Source organism: Gouania willdenowi, chromosome 13 (genome assembly GCF_900634775.1).
Source record: "Gouania willdenowi chromosome 13, fGouWil2.1, whole genome shotgun sequence".
NCBI classification, from domain to species: domain Eukaryota; kingdom Metazoa; phylum Chordata; class Actinopteri; order Blenniiformes; family Gobiesocidae; genus Gouania; species Gouania willdenowi.
The window spans coordinates 21,226,888-21,248,630 of NC_041056.1; the positions used below are offsets into that span (position 1 = coordinate 21,226,888).

The following is a 21,743-nucleotide window of genomic DNA, read 5'->3' on the forward strand; positions in this document are numbered from 1 at the left end:
CACGCTGCCTCTCTGTTTCTCAATTCTGTATTTCTTCATGGTTTCCATTTTATTTAAAATGTATTCACATAATGGTAGCATTTATTGAAAATATACAACTGATGTTAAATAGCATAAGAGTTGGATGGGTGTCTGTCATTGCTTTACAATAATTGCAGGACTTTTTTTTTTACCCGTTATGCGTTAATTATTCATACCACAGGTGTATCTGTCCTCCTGAACACACACTCGTCTACTCGGCGTCCCAGCTAAAGGACTTTAAAAAAAATTACCTGAAATCGTCGGCACATTTATCTACTCTACCAAAAAGGTTTGTTTTTCATTCAATTCCAAGAATAGGTTTTAATATCATCTGTTCAGTGTTTTGCTAGGAGCTTTAAGAGTCTATAGTTCTCTGAGGCTGTAGCAACATCTGACTCATTGACTTGCATTGAAAATGTGTACATTTTTATATAAGCATATATAATCTATATTTTTAAACATCCAACATGTCTTTTTTATCACTTTTGATCTCGTCACACATTAACCGTTAGGTTTTCTAGAAGCCAGTGTTGGCTTATTTCTAGATGTTTCTGCAGTGTGACAATCATCCACTGATTTGTTTTTTTAGAACCAACTTAATTTCTGTACATCAATGATTCAATATCTATTTGGTTCCCTGCTTTTGCGACCTTGAAATATTTTTAATTGCTATTGGCCACTACAGACAAGTTCATTACACTTACATTTTCAACTTTCTCTATAACGTAACTATTTGGGAGCTATGTTCACCAAATTAAGTAATAGATTTACTTGTTTTCATTTGAATATACAATATTCCATGTTAATATCTACTATTATTGGCTGCAATAAAATGAGTCAATGTCTGAGTATGTGTTTGTTTCTTTGTGCATCAGCATGGTGTCGCCGGCCATTGCTTTTGCCTTTATACCTCTTCTGCTGACACTGCTCATCAAGTACCGCTACTACTTTGTGCTGTTGTATCGGGCAGTCCTGGTCAGAATATGGAAAGACTGTGTCACTGGTTTGACTCGAGAGGAGCGAGCGTACCAGTACGTTCTCACTCATGCCACCCCTGGAGACCCTGACAGCATCCTGGAAACCTTTGATGAATGGTGCAACAAGGTCGAGTTCATCAGCAACATTGGGCCCAAAAAAGGTGAAGATCAAAAATACACACTGCCTCATATGAACAGAATCCTTTCTCATTTGATTCGATCATAAATTACTGAAATATGTTAATTCTGTAAGAAACAAGATATGCAACAGTCACATATATTAGAAGAGCAATGAAAGTAATAAACTACAATTTTTGCATTTTCTGAAAAGAATGCAAATGAGGATGCTGGCCCATGTCGCTCTGCATTAACATTAGCTAGCATTGCCAATTGGCATTAACTTCAGTATTAGCTAGCATTTGCATTAACTAGCAATAACTTTAGTATTAGCTTGGCTTAACTAGCATTAGCATTAACTAGTCTTAGCTAGCATTAGCCTTGTAATAGCAATGACCGAGCATTAGCATTAACTAGTCTTAGCTAGCAAAAGCCTAGCATTAGCATTGGCCTAGCAATAACATAGCATTAACTTTAGTATTAACTAGTATTAGCTAGCAAAAACCTGGCATTAACCTTGCAATAGCAATAACTTAGCATTAGCATTGGCCTAGCAATAACATAGCATTAGCCTAACAATGGCAATAACGTAGCAATAGCTTAACATTAGCAATAAGGTTGAAATGGTTTGAAGGCAGTGGCCGAACATATTAAAGGTTGAAGAATCGCTGGGGATGGAGGGCTAAGTTGAAAAAGCTGAAACTTCTGATAGAAAGGGAAAGAAAAAATTTAATAAGTCAAAGTTTAAAAGTTACAAATTATAAGAGTACAAGCATGAATCTTTGAAACTTTCTGAATTTTTTGATCGCTTATTTGTCAAAATCGGACAAAAAAACAAATAATAGGTGCCTCCTGCATCCTCACTAATAAAGAACCCCCCCCCAAAAAAAAAAATATAAATATATATAGCAGATAAGACAATATGTGTCTGGTAAAAAATGTATATCCATGATGGAGGACAACAAACTTAGAATCTGTGTGTGTTTAGGTAAGATCCTGGACCGGCTGCTGATGGAGCAGAGCCCTCTCACAGTGTTAGAGCTGGGTGCTCACTGTGGATACAGCACTGTGAGGATTGCCCGCTCCTTGCCCTTGGGTGCAAGACTGTACAGTATTGAGATGGACCAGAGGAACGCTGCCATAGCTGAGAAAATCATTCGTCTTGCCGGATTCGATGATGACACGGTCAGACAGCAGAAACAGATTTAATTCTCTTCGATCAGTGGTTCACAAACTTCTTTAGCTCAAGTACCCCCCTGTGCTCTTGTTACAGAGCCCCTTATCCAGCTACAATATTTTGTTTAGAAAACTATTAAAAAAAAAAAAGAGTGTAATGATGGAATGTGTTAACACACATTTTAAAGAATGTAACTTTGTAAACAAGTGGAATGAAATCGTATTTAGTGGCTCTTGAATAGATTTATTTCTACAGTTTTTATCATTTCCAGTCATCTCCCACCTGGTGTGGGACCAAGACTGATCCTTGTATTTTCAGTTCATGTTTTAATCAATATTATTTCATCATCCTTATGACCATCATCTTAACCAAAAATAACAATTTTAAAATCTCCATGTTTTTCATGCTTTTGTCAATTTTCCACTCCCTCTCTGAAGTACCTCCTGTAGTGCCACAATGTACCTCTAGAGGTTCACGTAGAGAAACAGTCTTAGATGCTAAGAAACCTATTTCAGTGCTGAAACTTGTACAGGCAATCACCACAAGCTGAGACAAATGTGAGAAAATAATAATTAATATTCATTTGGAGTGTTTAAGTGTATGCTTGTGTGTGTGCTGACCAGGTGGAGCTCATTGTGAACCCATCCGATGAGGTGATCCCTCGGCTGCACTCTGAATACAAATTGGAAAAGCTAGATTTTGTCTTCATGGACCACTGGAAGAAATGCTACCTTCCTGACCTTCAGGTAATTAAATCAATCAGAAATGAATATAGTTCTATATCAAGTTATTCTCAATATGTAGACAGACATACAGGAAGTAAATACTGATTCTAGAGAAGGGGTGTCACTCATTTTAGACCACAATGTACTGCCCTATTTATTTTAAAGGACTTATTACAAATAAGTAAATAAATTGCAAAGTATATGATAACAAAACTGCAACTGAATGATAGTGCGTGTTAGAATGTCTGATTTCATCCTGAACTTTGTGTACTTTAAAATATTGAAGGGTTTGAGTTGCCTTGCAAGTCTGGAATAAATATAATATAAAGGGATCAAAAAAGCGGTTCTCAGCTTCTAGCAAAGCTGATATACTACAGTAATAGAATGTAAATGTTGTGTTTTAGCCCATTGTTTGTTCTTTCAGATGCTGGAGGGCTCTGGCCTGCTGGGGAAAGGATCAATGGTTTTGGCTGACAATGTGTTGTTTCCTGGTGCTCCAAAGTTTCTCAGATACCTTCGTAAGTGTGGCCTGTATGAGTGGAAGATCCACCGGGCCACACTGGAGTACAGTAAAGGCATCAGAGATGGGATGGCAGAGCTAGTATACCAGGGAATCCAGTAGATCACAAACAATAAACATCATGTAAACAAATGTAAGTGTTTAAAAAAAAACCCAATTATTTTTCATTTAGTGGTTAATCACATAGCAGAAACTCTACTGCCCTCTACTGAGCAAACTGAAGATATTCAGACATGAGATGTACTAGTTACTTTAGGTATTCTGTGCTTGTTTCTATCCATCTCTATGTCAATATGCTAATAAACAACTGTTGGAATTAATAAATACATTTGTCTATGCATATCATACACATCTGTAAAGGAATAAATGTCTACCTAATATTACACATTGATTATTAAACAGTTATTTCATAAAGCTGCCAGGTTTTTTTTTTTCTTTTTTAAAGACACCATTGTGTAGAAAACAAGTTATCTGAATCAACTTGTATTTTTATTTACAAAAAGGTATTTTATTAACTATGACAAAGAGTAAAGACTATTGCACCGTGAACATAAAATAATACGAATAGAAGACTCTGCCTCCTCGTGAATTGATCAATAAATGAGTGATAAAAACTAAAGATCAGCAATATAGTGAACAAGGTTGTAAAACAACACTGTACATGAGTGCACAGTAATGTAGCTTTGCTAGGTAATAATTGTATTGCTGACTCAAACGAAGTTTTCTTTGCTGAATCAGTTGTGACAGGTCAAAGTTTAAAAGGGACCTGCAAACTGCTCCTGCTACCACCGTGTCAGTGCACTGCACATCCTCCTAGCATTATGACACAACAAATACGGACACAAAGAGGTTGGAATTAATATCCAGTTTTGTAAAGTTTTACAAATTATCTGCAGTATGAAGCTGGACAAAGTGTTGTTTTTGTCAGTGTGATAGAATAGAAGTCACAATTCATGTGGGGAAAGGAAATTTGAAGATAAATAAATACTGAAACTGACTTTAAACCTAAATCATCCATTGATCTTGGTCTTGCTCTGCTCCCTCCATGTCGACCTGATCGAATAAAAGAAACTCAGAATTACACATTACATTTCTTTTAGAGAAGAAAACAAAAAAAATAACCGAGCTGGCAGAAAACAATACATTAAAACACTATCAAATACTCCAATAATACATGACAAACATGGTAAACTGACACAAAATTTCCATTTATCATGAAATGGTCTCACAACAGTAGAAATGCACAAAACTGTAGGGGGTTTCGATACAATATTGATTATCGGTGCTATATTAGCAAAAAAAAAACAAAAAAATAAAAAATAAAATCTAGATTATCTGATGTAACAACTTTTTTTTATTCATTGAGGGTTTTTTCAGCATTTTTTTTAAATTTATTTTTATTATTTCTTAAGTATTTTATTCAATTGTAGAATCTTCTTATATTTTAGGTTAAATTGGGTAATAACAAATAAATGTGTCACCTTTTCCTATTACTAGCTGTAGCTATTATTCTGTGTTTAAGAATAAATATTGTTAGGGATAGAGTTATAGTTAGGTATAGGGTTACAATAAATAAAACAAAATAAAATAAAAGGGTTAGCGGGGTAGCTAAAAATAAATATGAGCTAAAATACAAATGACGGAACTTTAAGTCACGTGGTGCACCTATCACGTGACCTAGACTGGCCCATGAGGGGCGCTGCGCATCCATCGAGTGGCATTCTACGGATACGTTTAACGTACGGAGCTCAGTTGTCAAATGGCGCATCACGCCTCACATAAAGTAAATAATAAATACCTCGTTAATCTCGCCATCATCAGGTGACTCGTTGTAGTCATTCATCTCATCCATATCCTGCATGTCCTCTTCATCCTCAGAGTCTTCCTCACTGTCCTCTTCATCCTCGTCATCCTCTTCCTCCTCCTCTTCGTATGTTCCCTGAGTTTACAAAAAGCAGAAAACATGGATTTATCAAAGTGTAACACTGACCTAAGGGTTCAAATATTATTAAATGTGTTATTAGTGGTAGCTTTGTCACAATTACGTCAAATATAGGTTTCCCAATGGGCATCAGGTTGTTGTCCTTCTCTGCGATGCTCTGCAGCTAAAGCACAGACAGGGAAATGACTATTACCCATAGCTATATATGTTATTATATATTTTTATCTGTGGTTTTACCCAAGTCTGGTGCTGCTGTTCCTGTTGGTGCAGCTCGGCCTCGTCCACGCAGGGTCTGTCCAAGTTAAACCACAGAGACTCCGTAAGCCGTGGCAGGAGGGAGGGAAACAGCGTGGACATGTCTGTCACACCGTCAGTACATCACAGCTCAGTGGGACCCAGTGTGTACAACGATATCTACAGAGAAACAGACACGGAAGGTTTTCAATGTAACACGGAACAACAGAGCGGTCCCTTTATGTTGTCGTACCCCGTTAAAAACAAACAGATATTTTTAGTCTGAACCTTCCAAAAATTTCAAGCATCATAATGTATGCGGTCTATTTGCTTTTAATCACAAAATAACACGCTTCTTCATTTTTTCACTATTAAAAGAAAATCTACCGGAAATGGAACGGTGTTCATCCATAAAGTGTCCGTTGCTTTTTTTTTTTTTTTTTTTCAAAATTCAAATTCTTCGTCGTTTACGGCAAAACATAATTCCTGTGTTCCCATTACCGCCACCTGCTGGCCATCTGCCTTCAGTTTATACAACATGGGTCACCAACCTTTGTGAAAGTTAGAAAAACACTTCTTAAACACTAAATGTTCACGGTTTCACTTTAATTAGAGGGTAAGATAATAAGTTTTAACTTCCTATTTGACGAGCTACTAAAAAACGATGGTTAATTAATCTTATAATGTGTAACATTTGTAAAATGTACCAACTCAATTGTCACATCTCACAAAAATCCATCTTGCTTTTTAATAATATATCATATATCATGTTATATACCATACCACTGACCATACACCAGATCTGCAACACTTAAAAACATTTTTCACAATGTTTTAGTGAAAATAAACATTTAGAGATGGTTATTTTAATACTAATACTTTATCACGTGCTGTAGTATTTAACTCTACTGAGTACTACTAACTACATCTGTCATATGTATTTATCTTTGTGAGTTTTAATAGTGGAAAGTAAATCATATTTTAGACAGAACTCATTGGTGACTGGAGCTGCTGAGGGGACCCTCACGTGGTCCATGCGGGCTACCTGGTGCCCCCGCGCACCATGTTGATGATCCCTGTTCTGCATTGTGACACCCGTAGATCTTGGGTATCGAACTCATTTTAGTTCAGGCACCAAATACGGAGCAGTTTGATTGTAAGTGGGCCACATAATTTAAATTATAGGCAATAAAATGAGCAAGTTCATCATTAATGTGCCATAGTTTGCACTCCCACACATAAATGCTATATAAAGTAAAGTATATAAGGCACTGACAATAATATCAAAGCCATACGTGACTGTTTTTTTCCCCACCAATTTTAATTTCATTTCGGGAAATTAGGTGGAATAATGTGAGGAAAGTGCAGAATTTTAGTACTTTCAACATCTTGAGATTAAAAATGCATGTGATGGATGCATGAGAAAACTGTAAGCTCTGCAAATATTATGGAGTTTCATTGATGTGCCAGTCGACACTGGCACATCAACAACTAAATTAGTTGGTATTTTACACAAAAATTCATGTTTTCTCTGTTATTTTACTTTCTCCTTAAGTGCATCCGAATTTGATACTCTAAAGCATCGATTCTCAACCAGTGGGTCGAGACCCAAAAGTGATCCGTGGACCTGCACTGGGTGGGTCGCGGACAGCTGGTCAAAAATAAATAAATACTTAATGTCTTTAATGTTGGACTTTTTTTTATTTTGAAAGAAACTTTTCTTTTGACAGGCATGTTGTGAAATGCATGTTGCACAGGAAAATATATAGTTTTGATAAAAAAAGACACACACAAAAAAAAATTGTGTGTGTTTCCAACAGCTATTTGTAAAAAAACTAAATTTAGTTGGTTGAATTCTGAAAAATAGTGGGTCGTGATTTAAAGACCGTGGCAAAATATGGGTCCGAGGGTGAGACCAGTTGAGAACCCCTGCTCTAAAGGACCAGATTTAGCCCCCAGACCATGAGTTTGACATGTGCAGTAGAGGAATTAAAACTTTACTAATTTTACTAACTTAATGTTTTATAACTAAGTAAGCTTTTTTTTTTTAAGCAATTATTGGATCATCAAGTCTGTTGGTCTCTGGTATGTGAAAATATGTCCTGGATAATTTATAGCAATTAGCTGATCATGATTAAATGAGCAATGTTATATTTTTCTAAATCTTTAACTATTCTGCAAATGCAACAACATTCATTTATCCTAACATTGGAAAAATAATAATAAAATACTACGTAACGTTCAGACATAATTATGTTTTTATTAGTATTCAAATACAATGTTAAAAACATAATGGTGTGCACCATATTTTACAATTTATTATTGTCACTCTCTGTTTGATGTTACCCCAATGGGTCCTCTAAAGTATTTAAATGTTTTTCCAGACTGGTTTCCAGTAAGTCTACTCTCTCTCCAATTCACTCGTGTTGTGCAGAATCTACTTTGGACATATGTGCAACCGGCTGTGGCTGCTCTGCTACACAACAAGAACACACAATAACAACTACATAGAACATACAAGTAGTATGGTGCAGTGGTGGCCTAAGGGTTAAGGAAGCGGGTTTGTAACCTGAGGGTTGCTGGTGAGAATCCACCGTGGGCCATCCTTGTGGGACCTTGTGCAAGTCCCTTAAAGCTAACTGCTTTCTGAACCCTGATAAAAAAAAAAAAAGTGATTCTTAATTTCACTGAGACTCGATCACCTGGTTAAATAGCGATAAAACCAAAAATATGATTTCTACAACAAAACAATGGATTTTGTTTTGACATTAAATCAGGTTTTTGTTTTTTTTTAAATTGATAATCAGCACATTCTATATCTGACACTTTAAAGCTTTGGTAAAGGATGATTAAATGTAATTTTCCTTAAAAATAAAACAGCTGATTGCGGAACGTTATAGAGCAGATAATTACTTTTTAACAATCTTTTCGCAAGGCCATATACTCAATTCATTGTCAACGTCAACCTTGAGATAAGGCTGACTTCCCCACTGTAAAACAGAATAAAGTTCACATGATTACTCTCACAAATGCATTTACTACATGTGTTTTTAAAGGAAGCACTGACTTTTGCTGAGCTGCAGGTCAACTTGTTACAGGTGACCCTTCTCTTTATTATTACATATTACAATAAAGAAACACACACACACACGAACTTTGAACAACATAGTCATCAAGCATAACATGCATCACACACACACACACAGAGAGAGAGAGAGAGAGAGAGAGAGAGAGAGAGAGAGAGAGAGAGAGAGAGAGAGAGGTAGTTTTTGTTTAGTCTTGCTAAATGGTTCAGAGGTGAAAGGCACTACTGAGTTGAATCCTCATTTCTTGAAGCAGCCACACACAACTGAACAAGGTAACGTCCATTTTTTTCTTCACCATTACATCACATTAATTCAGTTCTTTAGTTAGTCTTACCTTTTCCACTTTTATATTTACCAATAATGCATCCAATATAGAACACAACGTATTAATCAAACCAACTTTTTGATTTGAAATGACCAAAATGTTATTATTTTCTTTCCAACGTGTTTAATGCTGCCAACTAGGTGTTGTTTTTCATGTGAAGACCCTTGAATTTACTTTTCCATGTTTTTGTGAAAGTATTTGTTGTTGAAATGTTGTTAAATGCAAATGTAGATAGATCCTTTCTCTAAAGCGTTTAGTATGTTTTACACTCAGAGGAGCAGAATCTTTTCTTATTTCTTTTTTGCACATAACATTTAAACATACCGTTTAATTGTTATATACAACAAAACAAAAGAAGTTCGTATTTGTCAAACAAAACAAGTACATGTATACACTTGTAATTTTGAATATTCTCATTAGAATGTTATACTATCTTCAAAATGACATCATACCGGCTCTGTAGTGCTGGACTTAATTATTACATTGTATTTGTTTATATGGTTGCATCAAACCAGGCTGCAATAACAGTTTCCCCATCCGTTGCTAGTTCAAAGATAAAGACTCTCAAATTAAGATTATACATTTTCTTTTTTTTTTTACCAGTGTTGTATGTTATTTAGTCTAATGAATAGCATTTATGTACGACGCAGTTATTATTTTCATGTGATAATCATATAATTATATGAATAAATTAAATTGTGTTGAGAAGAACACATTCTTGTGCAGTAAATAATTGTAAAATAATAAATAACAAGAGAACTCAGAGAGTGCAAACCTCTGTCAAGAGCCAAACACCCTCTTTACCAGATATTGGCAGTAATCTGGATCAGTGATGCTGATCATGGTACTAAGATCATTCACACTTTAAAGGCTCGGAAGAAATGTATATCCCCAACAATAACAATACAGTAGGTCCAAATGATGAAATGCTCAATCCGTATCTGATCCAGATGAAACTCTGGAGTGAATGAGATGGTCAATTACAAACCGAGATAAGAAATATAGAAATTTTGAGAGATTGGGATTTAAATTTTTTTTAAATTGATCCAGAATCAGTACATTGATCTGGATCTCCTCAAATGTAATGGAATCTTTTATGGCATAATGTCTATCTTAAAATTGTGTTTTGTAAATACTTTTGACGTAACAGTGCTAAAACCAACAAACGCTGGTGAAAATATAACCTCATTGGCAGAGGTAATAAAGGGTGTCACATATTATTAAACGGGTATATCCCCAAAATATATAGAAATAATTCACAACCTTGGAATTTGTGCAAAGATGATATCTGTGATCTCCAACTATTCATTCATTCATTACTGCCTTTGTTCAGCCTTAGATAAATTTGAGTATTTTCTAAGTGTGTGTCTTTAACATGTGACACGGCCTCTGTCAGGGCCATGTTGGCGATATCTGCATTCCTGTTGGCCCTCTGCAGTGGTGTTCTGTCCCTGGACAAACTCAACATGTGCATGGATGCAAAGCACCACAAAGTGGATCCAGGCCCTGAGGGCAAACTGTACCTTCAGGTACTAATTTCCCTCAGATTGTCATTTACAAATAAGTAGTAAATAAGCATTGAAATTATTCTTCTGGTTTCCAGTGTGCTCCATGGCGAGAGAATGCATGTTGTACGGCCAACACCTCCACTGAAGCCCACGATGATAACTCCTACCTGTACAACTTTAACTGGAATCACTGTGGCGCTATGTCGGACAAGTGCAAACGACATTTCATTCAGGACACTTGCTTTTATGAGTGCTCACCTCATCTTGGACCCTGGATTCAAAAGGTGTGTTCTTACTGTGTTTTTTGTTTCTTTTTTTGTCATGTAATTTTGTTCTTCATGTTGTTGAGAATAAAGGCACAAAAGAAAAACTCAAAAATGTTCGAAAACCTGCCAATATTTGTTCATTTTATGGAAAGGTTGTCCTGTGTGCAGATCTTTTCTGTCCATCTCTTGGAGTTGAATTTAATGTATATGCATGTGTTAAGGTGGATCAGAGCTGGCGTAAGGAGAGAATCCTAGATGTTCCTCTGTGTCAGGAAGACTGTGTAAGCTGGTGGGAAGACTGCAAGGATCAGGCGACTTGCAAGACGGACTGGCACAAAGGTTGGGACTGGAGCTCAGGTGAGACACTCGGATGTTTTCAGACAATTCAACTACATTTCCACTGTTACACACACATTGCCTATGTATTTAGTAATTTAGTATAACTAATGTTTGTAATTCGTTGCTTTTCTTTATCTTATCTTCTGTGTACTGTTGTTTACAGGTACTAACCAATGTCCTGCTGGAAGCAAGTGCAAGACCTGGGCTGAAATTTATCCTACAGCACAGTCTATGTGTGAGAAAATCTGGTCTAACTCTTACAAATACACCACTTACACCAAAACCTCAGGCCGCTGTATGCAGATGTGGTTCACTGGTCCAAACCCCAACAAGAAGGTAGCCGAGTACTACCTCAACGCACAGCCGCACAACAGCTTCTCACCCACAATGTTGCTGGTTATCCCGTTTACCTTCATAATGATGATGCACTAAAACATTCATTTCACCAAATCATTGAAGGTTATTAAAGTAAACAGATTTTCAGTCCGTGTTGGTTTATTTTTTTTCCCCTCCTTTATGTCAGTCTGACTTGATGACAACCAAGTGCTCTCTTACTGAAAATATATGCAAGGGAAAATATCTCTAAATACTCAAGATTGGCAGAAAAACTGACAATTGTTTCTAAGGGGAAAAGGAACACTTTATTATACAGTTCTTCTGGGTTTCCACCTTTAAAAACTTAAAAACATCAATGCTATTGCAACTTTAGTATCATGATGAGGAAGTAACTATGGGTCAGGGCCAGTGTGACACAGGCATCTACAAAGAAATGTAATTACTGGTAGATTACATTTAGGAATTATTAACTGTTTTAAGTTGCTCAATAGTAGTAATAGTAGTAGTAGAAGTAATACTAGTAAGTAGTAATTGGTAGTAGCAGTAGTAGTAGTAGTAGTAGTAATAGTAGTAGTCGTAATAATAGTAGTAGTCGTCATCATAGTAGTAGTCATAGTAGTAGTAGTAGTAGTAATAGTAGTAGTCGTAATAGTATTAGTAGTAGTCATAGTAGTAGTAATAGTAGTTATTAAGACTCCGAGCTGTCTTAAATATATCAAATCCAAGGATGAGCTGTAACTTTTTCCTTCTTAAACCAGGACAAAAATGAAGTGATTTTATCAGAGCAAGTCATGTATTTGGATAACATGACCCTGGCACAAAGTACCAGTGAAAAACCCAAGCTGCTATCTTTTATACTGACTTATTATTTAACTGTCATATCCAGCAAATTGTGCAACTGTTTGTTAATAAAATGGAGAAAAGTCTTTATTTGAATTAAAATGATGGAGATCTATATTGTATATTGACATTTTGACATAAATGACCAAGATATGAGTTTTGGACCATATCGCCCAGCCCTATATTATACAAATGTTAATAAGCGTGAACAATAGGCTGCACTTGGTGACGCAGATGCAGCCCTGCAGTGCATTCTGCTGACTCAGCATAATAAAGATAAACTGTAAATAGGATGAATTGATGCTTTTTAAAGAGAAGAGCTCTCACGTGTTTACCACCATCCCCTGTGTAATGTAGAATGTCCCAGTAAATCATTAAAAAGTCTCCAGAATGCTGAATGCAGCAGCTATAGAGTACTAAGGTACAAGCAGGAGACAGCATATTTCTCAATATTGGCTTCCCTTCATCAATAATGACAAGTACAGTGTCTGTCAGAAGTATGTATTCATGTGGGAGCTTAAGTAAAGTTGTCAATTATGGCCAAATGATTATGTGTTTGAAGGTCGGATGTACTAAGAGGTGTACATACTCTGTACTCTGTAGTGTAATAAAGGGGTATATTTGCGGGTGCAAAGTAAAATAGCGTGTGCAATTTCCTTGGTTTAATTCTAGGGGACGTGCATGATAAATTGATAAATAAAGTTTGCACCAATGTGGCGGTTTAGGTAGAATCTGACAAAAGACACACATTCGTACAAATAAAACTATTTATTTTGCATTTAACATTTCTTAGTGCAGGGGTGCTTATCATCCAAGGTTAGTAATTATTATACAAACAGATAACGTAGCGAGCAGTCTGAGAACTACTTAATCTATAAATCATGTGTGTGGCTCACACTTTCAGAGGAAACATGGTGTCTGTGTGTATGTGTGTGTGCGTGTGTGCGTGTGTGTTATTATGGTTAGTGCTGTTTATTGTAGGTGTTAAGGTGCTGTTAAAACCTTTCCTCTTTGCACACACGGGGTATGTTGAAGCTGTTAAAAAAGTTTCAGCTCCATCAGACACCCCATTAGGGAGATATTCATTACACATACACACACACACGCACACACACACACACACACACACACACACACACACACACACACACACACACACACACACACACACACACTCACACACACACACACACACACACACACACACACACACACACACACACACACACAGGATTACAATCCTCCTGTTAGCATACAAAGTTCTTAATGATAAAGCAGCATATTTTAAAAACTAGCGCCCTATTACGTAGAAAACTTTGCTCGTAGTCTGCTGGTCACTGACACTTGCGGGGGAAATGTTATAGATTTAAAAAATAAAATAAACTACTTCATATTTAGTTACAAATGTATTAGGATTGTTTTTGTATTTGGTGTTGTATAAATAAAGCTGAATTTTTTTTTTTTTTTTAACTATAAGTTTATTGCCCAACCTTTCTGAAACTGTGAGCTACTTCAAAGCTAGTGAATAACCCGGCGGTTTGATTTTCTATTTTTAAACAAAATTTTCCCAGTTTCACTTTAAATTAAGGGTAAGATAATAAGGAAAACGAGCACTGACTTAAAAAGGTAGAAAATGTGCCAACATGTAACGTTTTTTGTTATTTTTTCTTAATCCATGCAATTGTTTCATTTTCAAACTAAGTAATCGTAAAACATGTAACATCTGTACACATCTTATCACAATCCGCAGCTTCGTTAACAAAATCCTATCTGCAAAACTTAAATTTGTCCCAATGTTTCAATGAAAATAAACATTTAAGGATGGTTGATTTAATACAAAAACGTGTGAAGTGCAGCAGTGTGTAACTCAACTAAGGCTCTGACTACATCTGTCACTTTGAGTTTGAATAAGCCTGGCAAATAAATCAGATTTTGGACAAAGGTCATTGGTTACTAGTGCTCCTGTTACAACATGCCTGGGGGCACCTCTTGTGGTCCATGCGGGCTACCTGGGGCCCACGGGCACCATGTTGGTGACCCCTGAATTGGCGGATATAATACACCTATAACGCTGTGTTATTGTGGAGCTCCAGAAGGGGGCGCTGTGTCCCTGCTCTGCGGCTGTGGGTGCAGTACTCTACACTGTTGCTGCTCACACTAACTTATTACTGCGGTGTTACAAGCCCTGGTTTGAGTGGAACTGTGAAACTAAAGAAGAAAGTTTTTCAGGAACTGAGGAACAACTGCGCAGCGACCCAAACGTTCCTGCTCGGTGTGTTCATTTCCCCCCCGCTGTGGTGGAGCTCCGGGGTCGGCTGGCTCAGCTCCGAGAGGAAGGGAAGCAGCTTTTGAGGCTTGAGTTGAAGCCGGTTTGAAGGGCTGTGGCCATGGCCGGGGGTGGATGTGGGCTTTCTCCGTTAGGGCCCGCGCCGCCGATGTGGTATCACCGGGACCTGAGTCGAGCTGCGGCGGAGGAGCTGCTCGCCCGGGCCGGGAGAGACGGAAGCTTCCTGGTGCGGGACAGCGAGAGTGTCAACGGGGCTTACGCTTTATGCGTGTTGTAAGTACTTCCATCGACCTGCGTGACGTTTTTACTTCTATTTTATACTTTTTAAAGTTTACACACCTTCATTGAGACACTTACAGTAGCTGTGGGAATCACTCCTAAAGTGTCTTTTCCAAAGCTGTGTCTGAGTGCTGCTCAGTGAAGTGTTAAAATGCGTTTGTTTACTCTCTCCTGGAAGGCTTTGAGTGGGAGACAGACACACTGACAAGACTGTCTGTCTGTAGTGTGTCTGTCTGTAGTGTGATGTGGTTTGCCTGCAGCTCCAGTTTATTACAGTCACCCTGTGGGTTGGGATGTGGTGGCTTTACTTTGATAGAGCCTGGAGGTAAAAACACCCATGGCATGGCCTGGTGAAGCCTTTACTGCTCTTTTAATTGAAGCCTGTATGGTATGTAAGTATGGCCTAACTACTATGTTGGAGCAGTATAGGGTCCACAAAGTTCTAAACTGAATATATACGTTACAATGTTCAAAGCACAGAAAAATTCCCATGGAATTGTCCTTTTTTTTGGATACAACTACTGCTATATATATATATATATATATATATATATATATATATATATATATATATATATATATATATATATATATATATATATTGTAAATCCCACTCCTTTATCTTGGGGCCAAGTATTTTTAATAGTGCAGATGATAACTGGAGATGTGAATAATGGTGTAGTTATCGCAGAGATGTTAGTAATAGATGATCAGTAACTTACTTTATTTATTTTGATCATTTTAGTTACTGGTTTTTTGTCAAAAACATTGTACTTTTTGGGGGAGGGTGACTTGAAACAACAGAGAGCATATGTGGCTCTGGTTCTTCACTCCAAGTTCAAGGTCCTTTCTGAGGATGGATAGATGACTTAGATCAGTAGTGTTAAACTCATTTTTAGTTCAAATACAGAGCAGTTTGAACTCAAGAGCGCCACAGATTTTATGCAAGAAAATTAGTAATTTCAACATTATTGTGCCCTAGATTGCACTTGTACATGTACATCAAATACAAACCATTTCCAAGTAATAAGTGGCAGATATCAGTCCCAACAAGATCTTCACTTTACATTTTTCACCAATTTCAATTTGATGAAGAAAAATATTGTGTAATAATTTGAGGAAAATTGAAGGATTTTGTAAGAATTTTGAGTTTTTTCAACTGTTTAACATTGGTAATGACTACAATCATGTGATATAATCACCAGGAAAATTGTGATCACCTGCAAATATTGTTGAGTTTCATTTACACAATGATTCATGTTCTCTCTGTCATTTTAACTTTCTCCTGCGTGCCGAATTGGATGCTCCAAGGGGCCGGATTTGGCCCCTGGCCGTGAGTTTTGACATGTGACTTAGATTGTTATAAATGCTTGATTATATATTTTTTTCTTTTTTTTTTTTTTACTTGTAAATAAGAACCAAAACCATTTAAAGTGTGACCTAACCATTTAACAATTCACAGAATTCCCAATGCTGTTTAACTTTGTTTTTAACGTGATTTAAAAACAGTATTTATTCACTGATTAATTTTAAATACCTATCAAATTATAAATGGTCACAAAGTGATCATAAGTCCATGTGCAGCTACACAAACGGCACTCATAGCGAAAAAAGAGCTCTTTGTGACACAACGCTGACATTGACTCGACCTACATCCCCTATTAGTGAGTTTACCCCATGCTGGGGTGTGTGTGCGTTTTTGTAGCGTGCACTTTATCAGATGTGTGCTTCGGTTGACATGTGACTGTGAACACATCTACACATGACTGAAGAGCAGATGTGGACAATTATTTATTTTATGTATCCTACTATTAATTGCAGTTGTTTAAATTTTCCAAAGACACTACATTGTAGTGTTGCTTTTCTCATTGTTTCTCAGCATTCAAACTATCATCAAACTATGTTTGTGTTTTATTTTTGAAATGTTTATGCTCAAAATTTAAAGGAAGTCATATGCATTTGTGTTGCGGTGACCCTAAAACTGCTTGGAGGATTGCATGTGAGAAAGGGAGACCGCGCTGGGCTCTCAGAGCATTCATAGCTGAACTTTAGGTTATTTACATAACCCTGGTTCTATGAGTAATATGAGTGAGATGTCTAACTATGGGATGCATCCTCCATCTGCAGCCCTCAGAAGCCTTTAAATCAATCTGTCAATCCTGAATGGCTGGTGAAATGTGTCTGTCCGCTAGGGACACTCCCACCCCCTATAAAAGGCGGTGGCAGACAGACACCCTCCTTTCAAAATAAGCACCTCTTCTCACTCGTTCGAGCAAGAAGGGTTGTGTGGTGAGACATCTCACTCATATTGCTCATAGAACCAGAGTGATGTAAATAACCTAAAGTTCTACTTTATAATATTTTGTGAGATGTTTCACTAAGGGATATGGTAGCTCCCGTATTGCAGACATGCTTATCGAGCTGAGACCAGCCTTGCAGGACAGTAAATCCGCCCGTGCCACGCACAGGACAGAAACGTCCTGCATGTAAAAGCGGACAAGCATGAGGGGCGAGGTCCAACTCACCGCCGCACAAATGTCCTGTACAGACACTCCCATGAACAAAGTCCAGGATGTGGCAAGACCCCGAGTCGAGTGTGTGCACAGACCCTCAGACGGCCGCAGACCCTGACTTGTATAAGCCAAAGCAATAGCCTCCGCAACCCAGTGTGACAGGCATTGCTTAGTAAGAGGCTTCCCCTTACGGGCATTAGCCCAGGAGACGAACAACTGATCACTCCTCCTGAGGCTTCTTGTCATGTCCATATAAATGCGCACCGCACAAATCGGACACAACACATGAGGCCTGGCCGCTGCACATCTTGTGAGGCAGAAAAGGTCAATGGGAGAACATGAGCCCACCACCTCAACCCAAATCCGGGTTGGACTTCAAAATAATCCTTACATCGCCCGGGAAAAGCTGAGTGCATGACGGGTGCACCGAACGCGCATGGATGTCACTGACCCGCTTAGCTGACGCCAATGCCAGTAACAAAACAGCTTTCAGAGAGGCAAACTTCAGACTTGCCTCCTCCAATGGTTCAAACGGAGGATGTTTAAGTTCCTCCAGAATCGCTTGTCAATCAGGTCCTGCGCCAAGGCCGCCACACCGCACTCTGGCGTAACCAACACTCTCTGTGAGCCATGATGCACAGGACTCTGCCCAAGTGAGGCCACCCACAGCTGGAATTCCCTTATGTAGAGGCGTCCGAGGCGGATCACTAGGATGGCTGAAACCATCAACCCGAGTAATCAAAGACATAATTTGAACTGAACAGATTTGCCCGGATGAAACAGCGATACACATACCCTGAACGTCTTTACCCACTCCGCCAAGAGGCACGTGGTGAAAGGCACCAAGTGCAGGGACAGTCCCAGGAAAACAATTTCCTGTGCAGGGGACAACATGCTTTTTTCCGCGTTTATCACAAAACCTAGATCGGATAGGTGACATAACAGGATATAGTTGGAATATTTCCCTGTGGAGGTGACCAAGACAGATTATGGGGATGGTAGATGCCATTAACCCGGGTAAAAGAGGACATAAGCAAGCCCTGAAAGCTTTCACCCGTGTCACACAGAGGCACGTCGTGAAAGACACTGAGTGCAGGGATAGCTTCAGTAGGATAATATCCTATGCTGGGGACGACATGCTCCATCCCGTGTGTATCACAAAACCCACTGTCAGACAGGTGATGTAATAAAATGCGTGTGTGCCCTCCGGCCTCTGCCTCAGACTGTGCTAAGCAGCCAGCCATTCGGGCACATGACCAAGCGGATGCCCAGCGTGTTGCTTATTGTGATAGAATTTGTGGTCAGTCCGTTCCCTTCTTCTTTTTTAGCCTGGGTGCGCCTAAGCTGGCTGTGCCAGCAAAGCTACAGCTGAGGTCGAAGGTTTTGTGGATCAGCCGGACGTGTTGAGAAAGCGGGCAGAATGAGGAGGCAACAGAGGCCGTAGGCTGCGCAGCCCGGGCCGGAGCCTCTCCTGACACGAGAAGGTCAGGGGAGATAGCAGCCAGGTCGAGCTGGGAGCCCCAGCTGGAACCGTGTGTTGCCGTGGCATCCATCAGGATGCCAGCATCGCTGCGGCGCTGGACGGCGTGAGGAGTAAGGGGTCCTGCTTGGACAGGCTCGCTTGACGTGCCAGCCTCCTGCTGGCTCTTTGTGTTAAACACCACGCAGTGCTGACATGAGCCGGGGGAGTCAACAGCGAGCCAGGCATGTTCCAGCCCCAGACAGCTTGAGCAGACCTGGTGCTTGTCTTTGCTGGAGATTTTATTCCCGCATTGACAGAGGCGAGTCCCAGAGCACCCTACGTCTTTGGTGAGAAGAGCCTTGGCCTCCATTTCTGTGCTGACGCAGGCAGGGAGAACAGGTGGATTAGCCTGAAGCCACCACGTGGCGGCTAGCAGGTGCAAGCAGGGATGCCGGCCACCGTGTACCAGAATTTCAAAGGCCGTCGAGGACAGCGTTTCGGCTCAAGACAACAGCTGGCATGTTGGCGACAAGAAGCTTGGATACCGGTGGTATAGAGCTTGGATCTTAGCTGTTCACTGGAACGTCAGCACCCATGAGGAGTACCAATGTGCCCAGGAGCGGTGGAGGCGTTGTGGGCAGACGATAGCTGGTGTGCTGGCAACTGAAAAGCTCTGGACCTTGGCGCGATGTGGAGCGTAGAAGTCACCGGAGTGAGAGCGCCGCAGGAAGACTAACTTGCGCCGGAGCGTAACGTTGGAACAGAGCCGTCAGCTGGAGCTGGGTCTCAGCGGTTCAATACCTTGGAGTGGTTATGAACAGAGGACAGCACTTGACCGAGCGGAGGCAAGGTAAGCGCTGGCTTTTTCTGTACCTGATGTGGTCCAAAAGCAAAAAATGTGTCATTCCTATCAGCATCCGTCGACTGGAAGCCAAAGATCCGCCTGCGGACAGTTGAGCTGATAGAACCTAAACGCGAAGTATGCTTAGAGAGAGAAGAGGTAGGTGAATGGAGGGTGTCTGTCCGTCTCCTCTTTTTATAGGAGGTGGCACTGTCCTTGGCGGATGGACACGTTTCACCAGCCAATCAGGATTGGCAGATAGATATAAATGCTTCTGAGGGCTGCAGATGGAGGATGCATCCCATAGTGAGACATCTCACTAAATATTTTGAAATAGAGCCAACGTTTTTGTAAAAGAAAACCACATGCATCTGTCTGTGCTGTGAGGGAGCTACACTCAGAGTAAACTGACTTTAAATCAAATAAAATCCTAACAGAAATTTAGTCCAGGAATCAAACTTGCCAGGCTGTCCCACATAGAACCTTGTTAAAGCTGCTACTACCTATTATTTTAATTAGATAAAATCAAGTGCCTCATTGATCAATAAATGGTAGATCATTTGCTTGAAAAAAGATGCAAAAGGGTGAATTTGCTGCTTGAAAGTTTGCTTTTATCTCCACCGTAAACTCTTCCTTTGTTGACATTTTTGCACATTGCATTGTGTAATTTGTAGTTAGAATAGTTTTTTAACAGATGTTTTGATGCAGAGAAGTACCTACAAAATAAAATAATATTGTTAAATTGTTGATTCACTTGTTGATTACTGATTCTAGGGTTAAAACTAAGGGGAGATATACCGTATGAAATCCCCCTCCGCCACTCTATTTTTTGAGGGGGTCGTACCATCCTCATCCACAGTCTCCGCTGTCTATGACATACTTTCTCTTCTTGCACGGGATCCTCAGCATTGCTTCTATCTTTATGGATTCTTCATATAAGCCTGGTATGCTAGAACAGCAGTCTGCTTTGAAACCTTGAAATGCCGATATTAAGTATGTCTACCCTGTTTTGTTTGATGTAAATATGTCACTGTTTCTATATATTATTCCACAAAAAGAATAGTTCATGCGATTCGAGAATCTACTGTAATCTGTTTGGACAAATACTAAAAAACAACAAACTTCTTCTATATTCTTTATTTGAGGAAGTAAAAGTAGGGGTATGGTTTAGATGTTATTGAGTTAATGCAATAAAAAGGGAAAGGAGAAGAATAAAACTTAGAAGTAGAAGTACAAATAACAGTTTGAATTACTTTTGTTTTGAAATGGTTAAATACTAGTGAAGTTTGGAGCATTTCATTTAGCTGTTTATCAATTCAGTTCTACATTTTACTTAATCATGAGTTATTGTAATTCAATACTCATTCAGAAATTCAGACTAAAGATCAAAGGTCAAAAAGCCAATAATTTGTGGATCAATAAGATTAAAGAACAAGGTCACAAATGTGACCAGTGTAGAAAATTACATCATATTTTGAATAAACTTTATGATGTAAGAATTTATTGAGTTTTAGTTAAAGTTTAAACTTGCTTTAAGTACATGAGGACACATAAAAATACGCACAAATGTTTAATCTAGAATGAATTGAAATTTTAAATTGGAATAATTGGATTCAATATTCTTATATGATTTAAAATTCCAACTCAATTGATATATCCTGACCTGGAAATTTAAGATTTATATCTACCGTACTAGTTTGCAAGGACTTGTTTTGCTTGACAAAATGTCTACTTTATCATACTCAATACTTATGCTTCACAAGAAGGACTAGAGAATGATGTCCAGCCTTATTTTGTCTAACAGTATACATTATAGTTCTTTCCACCTTGATCTTGTGACTTGTACAAAGTAGCATGAATATACATCATGTCTTTAGAGAGATCCATGTTAGCCTATATGTGTTGTAGTACTGACCTTGAGCCTGTCTGGAACATTTTGCTTTTCATT

At 38.7% G+C, this 21,743-nt stretch overlaps 4 protein-coding genes across 7 annotated transcripts in view; 3 read left to right on the top strand and 1 right to left on the bottom strand.

Moving 5' to 3' along the window:
• The first annotated feature begins 144 nt into the window (after positions 1 to 144).
• On the top strand, positions 145 to 3,649 carry tomt (transmembrane O-methyltransferase). The gene is made up of 5 exons (XM_028464661.1): positions 145 to 310; positions 897 to 1,159; positions 2,104 to 2,300; positions 2,916 to 3,038; positions 3,442 to 3,649. Exons 2-5 carry the CDS (start codon positions 898 to 900, stop codon positions 3,637 to 3,639), a joined length of 780 nt encoding a protein of 259 aa, XP_028320462.1. The 5' UTR covers positions 145 to 310; position 897; the 3' UTR covers positions 3,640 to 3,649.
• A 355-nt stretch (positions 3,650 to 4,004) lies between these two features.
• anapc15 (anaphase promoting complex subunit 15) lies at positions 4,005 to 6,151 on the bottom strand. The gene is made up of 5 exons (XM_028464663.1): positions 6,101 to 6,151; positions 5,717 to 5,893; positions 5,583 to 5,642; positions 5,336 to 5,476; positions 4,005 to 4,590 (listed from the first exon to the last, which is right to left on the bottom strand). The coding sequence occupies exons 2-5, from the start codon at positions 5,834 to 5,836 to the stop codon at positions 4,543 to 4,545; spliced, it is 369 nt and encodes a 122-aa protein (XP_028320464.1). The 5' UTR covers positions 5,837 to 5,893; positions 6,101 to 6,151; the 3' UTR covers positions 4,005 to 4,542.
• Positions 6,152 to 8,934: 2,783 nt separating this feature from the next.
• Positions 8,935 to 11,720, top strand: folr (folate receptor). Its single transcript, XM_028465305.1, has 5 exons — positions 8,935 to 9,071; positions 10,521 to 10,653; positions 10,728 to 10,916; positions 11,120 to 11,255; positions 11,401 to 11,720. The coding sequence occupies exons 2-5, from the start codon at positions 10,525 to 10,527 to the stop codon at positions 11,667 to 11,669; spliced, it is 723 nt and encodes a 240-aa protein (XP_028321106.1). The 5' UTR covers positions 8,935 to 9,071; positions 10,521 to 10,524; the 3' UTR covers positions 11,670 to 11,720.
• Positions 11,721 to 14,539: 2,819 nt separating this feature from the next.
• The window catches only part of inppl1a (inositol polyphosphate phosphatase-like 1a), a 39,784-nt gene continuing 32,580 nt past the window's right edge, over positions 14,540 to 21,743 (top strand). For all 4 annotated transcript variants that reach the window (XM_028464731.1, XM_028464733.1, XM_028464732.1 and 1 more), the window contains exon 1: positions 14,540 to 14,973. In XM_028464731.1, the coding sequence (XP_028320532.1) occupies positions 14,801 to 14,973 (173 nt within the window). In that variant the 5' untranslated portion in view covers positions 14,540 to 14,800. The remainder of the gene's footprint in view (positions 14,974 to 21,743) is intronic.

Excerpts from the sequence above, each read along its gene's own strand:
- folr (XM_028465305.1), top strand. The coding sequence starts at position 10,525 with ATGTTGGCGATATCTGCATTCCTGTTGGCCCTCTGCAGTGGTGTTCTG. Across the intron at positions 10,654-10,727 it reads AGGGCAAACTGTACCTTCAG|TGTGCTCCATGGCGAGAGAA; the intron begins GTACTAATTTCC and ends TCTGGTTTCCAG. Across the intron at positions 10,917-11,119 it reads TTGGACCCTGGATTCAAAAG|GTGGATCAGAGCTGGCGTAA; the intron begins GTGTGTTCTTAC and ends GCATGTGTTAAG.
- tomt (XM_028464661.1), top strand. The coding sequence starts at position 898 with ATGGTGTCGCCGGCCATTGCTTTTGCCTTTATACCTCTTCTGCTGACA. Across the intron at positions 2,301-2,915 it reads CCGGATTCGATGATGACACG|GTGGAGCTCATTGTGAACCC; the intron begins GTCAGACAGCAG and ends TGTGCTGACCAG. Across the intron at positions 3,039-3,441 it reads GCTACCTTCCTGACCTTCAG|ATGCTGGAGGGCTCTGGCCT; the intron begins GTAATTAAATCA and ends TTGTTCTTTCAG.
- anapc15 (XM_028464663.1), bottom strand. The coding sequence starts at position 5,836 with ATGTCCACGCTGTTTCCCTCCCTCCTGCCACGGCTTACGGAGTCTCTG. Across the intron at positions 5,643-5,716 it reads AACAGCAGCACCAGACTTGG|CTGCAGAGCATCGCAGAGAA; the intron begins GTAAAACCACAG and ends TCTGTGCTTTAG. Across the intron at positions 4,591-5,335 it reads ATGATGGCGAGATTAACGAG|GTCGACATGGAGGGAGCAGA; the intron begins GTATTTATTATT and ends TTATTCGATCAG.